Source organism: Habropoda laboriosa, unplaced genomic scaffold, assembly GCF_001263275.1.
Source record: "Habropoda laboriosa isolate 0110345459 unplaced genomic scaffold, ASM126327v1 scaffold291, whole genome shotgun sequence".
Classification (NCBI taxonomy): Eukaryota; Metazoa; Arthropoda; class Insecta; order Hymenoptera; family Apidae; genus Habropoda; species Habropoda laboriosa.
Genome location: NW_017100515.1, coordinates 1,318,767 through 1,329,184, shown reverse-complemented (window position 1 = coordinate 1,329,184; position 10,418 = coordinate 1,318,767). Strand labels below are relative to the sequence as shown.

General features: G+C 37.9%; 1 protein-coding gene across 1 annotated transcript; it reads left to right on the top strand.

The window, feature by feature from the left end:
- Positions 1-4,401: 4,401 nt before the first annotated feature.
- LOC108576476 (FMRFamide-related peptides-like) lies at positions 4,402-10,418 on the top strand. Its single transcript, XM_017939485.1, has 3 exons — positions 4,402-4,846; positions 9,044-9,444; positions 10,201-10,418. The coding sequence occupies exons 1-3, from the start codon at positions 4,844-4,846 to the stop codon at positions 10,394-10,396; spliced, it is 600 nt and encodes a 199-aa protein (XP_017794974.1). The 5' UTR covers positions 4,402-4,843; the 3' UTR covers positions 10,397-10,418.

The window sequence follows — 10,418 nt, the reverse complement described above, 5'->3', positions numbered from 1 at the left end:
AGAATCCACGTTTCTGCGAACAATGGCACATATTTCGATCGTAATATAAAACGAAAATCTGGGAAACTGTTGCATTTCACGTATTAAAGTTGGTAACATTCCATGTACATAATAGTTTTCTTATTAAACTATCGTGCACACGAATATTTTGATATTAAAGCGGCGACGAAATTTTTACTTTTGCTTGTGGTATTTTTCTCGCGGAAAATCACCTATTGTGTGGAATCTGAAATTCCTAAAATATAAAATACAGTTCGTTTTTGCACAAATGTGTTCCCTTTACTTGACAACCCTTTTACCTCTTTACAGCTTCAATCAAGTTATACATTTAGAATGATTAATTCACAGAGTAATTTTGGCATTCATTGGTTTATTAATGATTTCAATCTTCTAGATGTCAATGTGAGTATATGTGCCAGTAATTCAACTTGTCCGATCAAATACCATGGTTTGAACGAAATACACATATCAATACAAATATTTTCTGTTAAATAGTCAACCTACTGTTGGTCCTAAGTCAATACAACGTTCAATTGATAATTTTTCTTTAGCAGCTGTCTCGAATAGCATCATCTGTAGCTATATGAAAGGTTAATGTAATTTTACGTCATATTACAATTAAAACCATATACTTTTTTAAAATATCTGAATAACCAAAATACCCAATGAACAAACAACAAATGCTAAAACCACTTCAATTGACTTTTATGGTTCGCCATCAACGTCAACTGTATATCTACGATTTTCAACAGACTGTTCACGGCACCCTCTGCCGGTTCATCGACTTAACATGGGATTATATACTTTCAAGGATGTCAGTCCAGCTTTCTCGTGCACAAAAGCAAACACAATGGTTGTAGACGAGCCGGGAAGCAGATATTTTTCAAGATAAGGCGCGCTTTATTGTTCTACTTATATATGCTACACACCTACCTACATATGGCATGGTATAGAGGCGGCGGGAGTTAGTAGGAGGAGGGGAGACAGCAAGAAAAAACGACGGGAATAAAAGTCGTCTAACGTTCGTAAAGAAAACGCAATCACGTCACTAAGAATTGCACGTTTGAATACTTTAAAGTTCAACCTGACTTCAGGTCGAGCAGTCGTTGCACTCTACCGGAAGTTCCGGCGGTTTTGTGCGCCCTCGAAAAGTTCAAACGAGAACTATTAAACTGTCTTACGTTATTTTTTAGCGAATATGCTAACGTCAGCTGTTTACTGTTTTAATCGTTACAAAACGTTGAAATATTTTATACAATGTACGTTTGGCAATCTTTGGTCTAATAAATTACAGCCAACATTGAAAATAAACTGTATTAAAAATACAATCAGCTTTTATATTTCCTTGACCAATGATACCTACATATGTTAGAAAACAGAGATTTAATTTGTTCTTCAAATAGACACTCGAGTAGGTTAGTTTTCCTCTAACAAGAATTCATACACACCTGTTACTGCATCATGTTCCTTTGAGTTCGAACTACATAGGAAGAGGCTGAATTGTGTTGGGGTTATGCAACCAGTGCTTCTTTCGACGCACGATGCTCGTTTTTCAAACGACTGGTTCATTGTTCGCCATGTTTAATTTTGATTTATACGTTAGATGTCATCGTGAAGTACAACAGATTTCTTAAGGTATACGTAAGAAAAAAAAATCGATATCTTTTACGAAGTTTTTTGAGCAATTCCTTGCGAAACTTCGAAAAATTGATTTACGTATTCAACAAATTTTCAGAAATAAGTAATATTCAAGAAGATAAAGTGGAATAGAAAGATAACTTGCACGGGTGCTTCGACGGAATAAATAAAAGTTTCCGTTTTATCTTTCTTCGATTATTTTCTGTTATGCACCGAGAAACGTAATAGCATCGGTCTCGTACAATATGTACCTGGCTACATTAGTAATGATCGTATCTAAGCAAGGCATACACGCACACGCAGAATCTTTTCTTCAATCCACGTTCTTCCATTCTCGTCGCCCACCAAACTCACGGTTTCAGTTGTACTATATTTATGCCATGGTATACCATAACGTCCCATAAGTAACGTGGTCTTATCTCGTGTCACTTTTTTACAAATGATTTCTTCTCGTTATCCAGCATCTTTCTCATTTTTTTTCTTTCGCGTGTCTCATTATGAAAGGAATCAAACTGTCAAAGGATTTCCAAATTTTTTAATTTTCATATTTCACAGTTTCTATTTAAATTACCGAGACAAATTGCCAAGAAGTTTAACGTATTCTTATCACGCTCTTTCCATCGTTGTAACCGGCGCAAGGATCGTCCAAAACATTTGAGAAACACGTAATACAACGAGCAAAGGAGGAGATACTCGCACCTGTGTCGCGATCGTTGTCTAACGATGGGAAACGAGTGACCTAGATTCACCCCTGGAAAACAAGTGCCTCTACCTGTTGCACTTCATCCCCTGATTCACGAAAGACTCCATTTCCTCTGTTTCTCACCTTGGATTAGCCAGTTTTACCTTCTTTCTTTCCACGGAATTTCTGCAATTTTTCAATTACAAACATCTAGTTGCAAAACGTTAATTGGAATATTCGACAGTTGAATGTTTCAGCTATGAAATAAAGAGATGAAATTGTTGTTGTAATTTTGTTGGATTTAATTTCTACTGAAACGTAACACACGCGTTTAGATGAAGAATCGTTGACGAAGCAAAGATACGATCTAAATTAGCAACACGATAAGACCAAAGTAGCGTTCTACGTTGTTCGAATCTAACTCGAAGAGATATCAAGAAAGCTTCACGTTCCCATGAAGGATTATACGTTTCTCTACGAATTAAACTCAACAAGATGGATTCTCTTTTCCAGCGTTGCGTCAAAATACTATGGAAGTGGCGGTAATTGGCGTAAGAGGTAGCACAAATGAAAAACAAATACGAAACGAACCATGAAAAAGCAAACCATCGCAGGATCTACTCGAAATATGAATATTTATCTATATTTCCAACAGATCCGGACGATAATGGAGCCACGTGTAAATTCATAAATCTCTTACAACTATCGAAGACCGACCGAGAAGCTTGAAAAGTTAAATTATCTTGAAATATTTCGATGTACCGACGTTTATCTAAACCTTCGATGATTCGTCTATCAGAAAAACTTTGCCAATTCACAAATTCCGTTAGGCCAACGAAATCTGACCGTGAAAAATAAAGAAACTATTATTCAAACCTTTAATCTTTCTCCGAAGATCAAATAACCAGAAGGATCACATAGATCCGTTTATCTCGTGAAATCTGCTGAGATGTGATGCCTTTCTCTGTTGAAAAAGAACCGTCTAGCTGGTGGATTTGGATACTTATTTATTTTTCTCATTAAACACCTCGCTGATAGACGTGAAAACACTGTTCAGGGATTATTAAGCTTTAAAGGACGAGCAAGAATTATGAAGAGGCTGGAAAAGATAGAAAGAAAGATTACATTTGTTCGATTCGTGTTTATATTCTTGAATACACTTGCACTAAGCAATCAGAAGCTCCGGGACTTGACTGCACTTGCACTCAGCAATCAGAAGACAAATTAGCGTCAGGTGAAAAGAGGGATGGCACAGTGTAAAAGCGAAAAGTACACGTATTTTCTATTTAATCACATAAATTCACGTTAAATGAAATTCGAGTTCGTCGAAACAAACTCTATCTGCAGAGTGTTCCATAACTGGTGGTAAAACTACGAAGGGGGTGATTCTACATGAAAAAATAGACCGAAAGTATGGAATAAAATTTTTTGATAAGAAGCTTAGTTTCGGAGAAAATTGAATTAGAATATTCCTGTAGTGGGCGTACATTTAACAATCTCTCGGTCTTATGTTTATACTAATAACGTCAATGTCAAGATAGGTACATTTATCAAGGTCTTGCTTCGTTGATATTTCTGTTACCGAAAGAATTGTCGAGAATGACGTCCTTGTTAACGCATAGAAGAAATCCTTGCTCTTCGAATGGGAAAATCGTGGTCTAATGACACGGCATTTTCACGCTTTAATTGTTCGAAAGCTTCTACGATTCTTTCCCTCAACTCCACAGCATTTACAGTATCTTCTGCGTAGATTATTTCCGTTGTTTATCAACGTAAAAGTAAGAACGAAAGCAACGCGATTTTTAACGAATTTTAAATTGAATTCTCTCGAAAACTGAGCTTTCTACGAACGAAATTTAATTACATTGTACGATGTCAGAATAACTGACAATCTGAATCACATTACGGAACACCCTGTGTATAAATTACGATCGTTCATCTTAAAACAAAACCGCTAACAAAAAAAAAAAACGTTATGAATCATGTCTTGACGATCGTGTGACATGTTTCAGGGAACGAGCGATCTTCGAGATCGATCTGACTTTGGCGAGAAGTGGCGCGCTGATCCTTGGTTCGTGCCGATGATGATTATTATTATTTGCCAGGAGTCATAAATAATGAAGAAGATTACGTAGGTCGGTAGCCGGCGGTATAATTGAATCAAAATAATGTAGAGGTATCATGTTGTACGCCTTGGCCAATCATAACTCAGGTGAACCTTTCTCCTCCATGCTGGCTCGTCGCGGCTACGGGGGATGCGCCGAGACCTGTATATAAAGGGTGTCATCTCTAACCCCGGACACTCGTGCCACCACCAACAGGCCGCAAACGTCGCGTATCCTTCTTGTGACCGCGATTCACTCCTCCTCTGTATTCTATCGTCTTTCTTCTTCTCTTCTTGGCCCGACTGTGCACCACGGAATCACCGGAAGCGAATTCTCGCCAAGGTGTGACTCCACGTTTCCGGCGAACATCGACAAAAAAGTAAACATCGTGACAGTGACATCTGATAAGATTCACGACATGGTGAGTGATTCATCAAGTACTCCCTGTGCATCTTCGCTCACCTGTGGATCACCACCACGCCTGGGTTACTCTTCTTGTTTTTTTGTTTTTTTTTTCATATGTTGGTTTTTCGTTTTTCACGCAGGTTTCTTTTTCTTCTTTTTTGGTTATACAAAGTGATCTGAAAAACAGTGGTGAACAAGGATTTTTAGTGGATCTAGAGATTGTGTAGGATACTTTGGATTTTGTACTGACCTCTGAATGGGGAATTGGTAAAACAGTTGGAGATTTAACTGGACACTGTGTTTTAGTGTTTGGTTTTTTTTTGTCTTCTTTCTTTTTTAGTAGAATATATGAGTTTCAATGGAGTTTTCTTTTTTTTGTGAAGAGAAGGTAGTAGGAAACTTTCTTGAGAGTGTTTTCCTAGAAATTGAACAAGGATATTTTGAATTTTGTTCAGTTTGTTCAGGGCTTTGGTAAAGAAGCTCAGAATTGAATTGGACATTGTGCTTCATTGTTTTGCTATTCCTTTTTCCTTTGTATAATTCTTTTTTTTTTTTTTTTGAGAGAAGAAGATAATAAGAATCTTTCTTAGAGAGTAGGATAATTTTATATTGAAAAACATATGTAGAGGCTTGACTAGAATCATAACGAATCTAAATGTCCGTTTTCAATTGAACGATTAAAAACATTCAATTTTAATTCCCCTAATATTCCACGAATAAACGTAAGGGCTTCGTTAACAAAAATTTTCTCCACTCTATCTTGAAGTCTATTAAACCTTTAAATGATCTCCGCACCTATGTATCCACGAATCTTCGTTCTCTCGTAAAAAAAAAACAACAATCACCGAAACAGGAAACGCAGAGCTCGGTTGAAATAACGAGAAAACAATGGGAGGAATATTAAAACATCCGCATATCTTCATCGCTCTTCCCCTTCCATTGCAACTATATATGTATATATTATTGCCTCGTTTTTAATTATCCCACACCCTCGATTTCTCTGTTCGACAAAATGGCAACATGTTCCACCTGCGATCGTTCGTTCAATTCAATTAATGACAACGACACTCGCGCACCACCTACATACATACGTTCACGTTGCTATGAAAATTATTGTCGTTCATGTTACGAACAAAATAAACATATGTGTCGGTTGATTATGAAAATATTCCAAGTCGTATATTTCTCGTTTCGTAATATTTAAACGTTTCAACTACTAACGTTCTTTTAACGTTTTTTTTTTTTTGCTAAAATTGTTCTACGTTATCGTAATGTAAATCGAGAAAATAAACGATAAATTCAATGTTTCGAAATGTTCGTCATAGAAAACTTTCACAATCACCGTCATGTATAAAAAGAAATCAAAGAATGAAAAAAAGAAATCGTAATTAAGCTCGATCGAGTTATAACAAAGTTACTTGTAGATTAAATCTCGGTCGAGAGGTTATTTTTTTCTATTATACGTTGCACGCCCCCGTTTCCAGATTCAAATTTAATCTCTCCAGCTTTCCATGGCTAATTGCACAAAGAAAAATGTCGCGCCATTTCAACAGCCTGTTCCAAGTCGCATTCCCCTCTACAAGAATGTGTTAATCGCGTTTCGCTCGCGATTACTCTCCGCGGAGCCGTGAGAACACGCCCTTACAACGTGGATACGCTTTTAAAATTCTTCTAGGCATCGCTCTTTCTTTGACTCCGCTGTATAAATTGCCATTAAAAGGACGCGAGGTGTATCGAGGACGGATATAACATAATTTGCCAAGTCGGTCTCTCGCGCGCGGCGAACGACGAATACGATATCAGACCAGGCGGATTTTTAATTTCACCTCTCTCCTCTAACTTCCTTCTTTATTCTATTTTTCTTTGATGTGCTTGTGGACCGATCGCGGTGTGAATATTCCCTTCCCATTTTTCTCGAAGTTTGAAATTTCACGAGGATGCGAGGTGATGTTTGAGGAGAAGCTGCGGAGACGCTAGGAATTTATGAATAGCAATCGTACACGTCAAGGGACAGGTTAGATTTTCATTCATGAGTTAAATTATAAAAAGTAGAGACATCTACGTGCTATACGTTTACTTCGTGGTCCATGTGAAAACGCAATGGAAATTCTTTAGAACTACGCACATTCTACGTTAACCTCAATTGTTCCACCGTAACTTGTCAAACATAACCTCAAATTCAAACTCCAGAAAAAATTTCTATTATTTTCATTTCAAGGTAAATACACTCTTTACCTGTTCTATCGTTTTCTTCGTTTCTGATGCTTCTACTAACACGTTCGTCGTTTCAATTCTCCTTTCTTCTGACACTTCACTTCACTGAATCATCGTCGACTAAGTATCCAAACAAGATTAATCAGTATCCTAAATAAAAAAATGTTAACGAGCCGTGTTGAGCATCGATATTATTTTCACCTCGTTTTATGTCGCTATTTTCCCCCCCATGGCTAGCCTCGTAAATCTGCAGGTTTTTAACAGAAAACCGGCGGCGTATTCGTAGGCGACGCCGCCATTATGAAGGGTGACTGCGTACAGGGTTAATTAAAGTAACGTAAGGCACCGTATTAATCTTGCTCGGTATACCGACGGTATTACGAAACATCCTGTTAAGACAGCTAATAACACACCGATATTATTTATCACCGGCCCCGTTGCGGTCTCTCGCCGTTGCATCTCGAATAATCAGGAGGAATTTGTAACGAGAATCTTTTGGTCGATTCTCGAGAATTTCGAGATAATCGAGATACGATATTCGAAGAGATTTTGAGAGGAAAACGTTCGTCAATTACATCGTGACTTGTGAATTTTACTTCGAACGCTGGAAATATTTCTTCTTTGTGATGGACTATTAAAATTATTCATTTTCTTTACTTTGAGTTATCAGTTCTCGATTAAACCTAACATACGCAGTTAAGGCTATAGATGAATAAGCCAACAGGTGTTTTAGATCATTCTAATTAGCGAAATAACGTTTGAAATTTTGAAATTCCCGCCTACTACTCGAAAAGCCACAGCTAATTTTGTTCATTAATTCCGCTTGAAACATTTTGTGGATTTCCTTTGTGGAAGTTAAACGTGAAATTTATATTTATCTAATAGAGAGTACTGCACGTTGTACACATAAAACGTTACGATTCGTTATTCAGTAATATTCCACGAACTGCCGTTCGTTGCGATTTTCGATGAACTTTTAATTGTTCACCTTTTCGAGAGCAACTGAACAGTCGATGAATGCAACGGATCGTACACTGGCTAATAAACACTAGAGGCGAAAAAAAAAAGAAGAAGAAAGAAAGAGCGAGAGAAAGGAATCTATAAAGTTATTATCGGTGAAACATTGTTAAACGATGGATTCTTTGCAACTTGATAACTACTTTCTACTGTGTTTCCCATTCAATGGAAGGTTTCGCATTCTTGAAAGTTACGTAACCGCAGAGTGTTATCATTTGTCCACCTTCTTACGTAAAATAAATAATCAGGCTTCCTTGTAAACGCGCCTACATGTTTTCTATGTATCTTTATCCTTCGACTTTCAAATCCTTCACACTAACCGTACTTTATCTTTCCGCTTTGCCAAGGCCTATTTTTGCTAAACGGTTTCTTTCATTAACTAAACAATTCTTTAAATACTGTTTGTCGTATATAATTCAGGACAGTTTAAACTCGTTTACATGTACACGTAATCGTCTGATATAGAAAGAAGTCTATTTTTTAAATTGTTACGAAAATAACGAAATTACAACGCGTATTTCTCCTCCGTCGTTTTTTCGCACCGAAAAAATCTACGAACCCCTCTCTACGAAAATCTCTATCTTTGCCTTATTTCTAGCTAATAATATACTTTCTTCGTCTCACGAGAGTAGATCTTTTTCTTTTCGGCAATATTCTCTCTCCGTCTTATATTTTACGAGGGAAGGATTCCACAAAGGCGATAAGAATGTAACCGAATAGCAACGGAAGGGGAGTAACCTTGACCGGCCGATACATTCGGCTCAGACTATAGCGAGGTCTGACCTTACCGAGCGGCTCTGAATTAAGGGCTCAGTCTTGCTCTCTCTCCTGGCAAGTAGATGCGTCGAAATTCGTATTGCTGTCTAGGAGAAGGTTTTAACCTAATGAAAAATGTATACAGTTCGTCCTTCTTCTATGTCCATACGACAAATCCTATCTAATCTAATGCAAATTGTTAAATTTTTTTTTTTTTTTTTAAAAGAGCGCCTTATCGTCGTTGTACGTGCTGCCCTTCATCTGCAACTGCGTTCTGGTTTCTTCCACGATATTAACACCTCTGAAGACGGAAGGTGGACTGAGAGTCTTCAAAGACGGGCCCCGCGACTTCGAGTACGTGTTGAAAAGGCACACCGCCGACTGCCGCTCGGATGATCCCGATTCTAAGGAACGGCGAAGCAACATGGGCTCGTCGTTCATTAGATACGGTCGTAGCGATCCTGATGGCAACATGGAGAGAGCCTTCCACGGTGACAGCTTGAAGGTGAACAGGTTTCCCCGCGGGAAATCCCCGGACATCATCATCAGATTCGGACGATCTGAATTGAAGAACGTCGATGGCGACAGGGAGTTCAAACGGGGAAGGAATGACTTGAATTTTATCAGGTGAATAGTATAGGAATATGTAGGTTAAACTGGTAAATTTTGTTTGGAGATGAAGTTTGATAGGTATTGTTTGGAGATTACTCGTGAAAACATGTTGGTACACATGGTGGACGTGGTACAAGCTTTAAAGTAGGATACGATTTATAACCTCATTGTATCGCTTCCGTCAACTGTACCTTATCTTTGCTTACAATGCCACGATTTCTCGCACACCCTGTATAAAATTGTGACATTTTTTAGTGTGTCCTCTTTGAAGATTGTTTCTATTAGAAGTCGCTTCTTTTAATTTTGAGAATATTACTCAAACAATATTCTTTGTTCTGCAACAAAACGAAGATACATACAGGGATACATCTAAATTATTTCCACTACTGCCGAAAGTAAGGAAGCATACAGTAAATGAGTTCACGATAACAACTGCATACAGTGGTATCATTTGTTTAAATGGTAAAATTAATTTAATTATTCCATATATTCCACGAATTAGTAGCTTCAATCTAAAATTCCCAAAAGTGAAACTTCATAATTGATATATCTACCTGGAAATACAAACTATATCTCTCGAAATAATTTTCCCAACGACTCTATCAACTTTTCCATCCACGGTCTAATTCAACGTCCACATAATTATCGTTACATCCGTGTGTACCGCTTAATTCGACGCCAATTTCCTTTCCACTCGAAATTTGAGACAGATCTGCGTGGAATCAATTGTAGAACCTCGTCGTAACTTAAATTATCAATTTCCCTCGACAGATACGGCCGCAACGTGCAGATGTACCCAATGGAGGTGGACATGACGTCTGTGTGCTCGGATCTCTTATCCAACAACGAGATCATGGATCTTCATCCGTACGAAGCGAGGCTACTTCGTTTATGCAACACCTTGAACAACATCGACACCGAGCACAGAAACAGTCTGGACTTCCTGGAGGATTCGAAGCACGATTAAAATCCCACCCTTTGCCCACTAC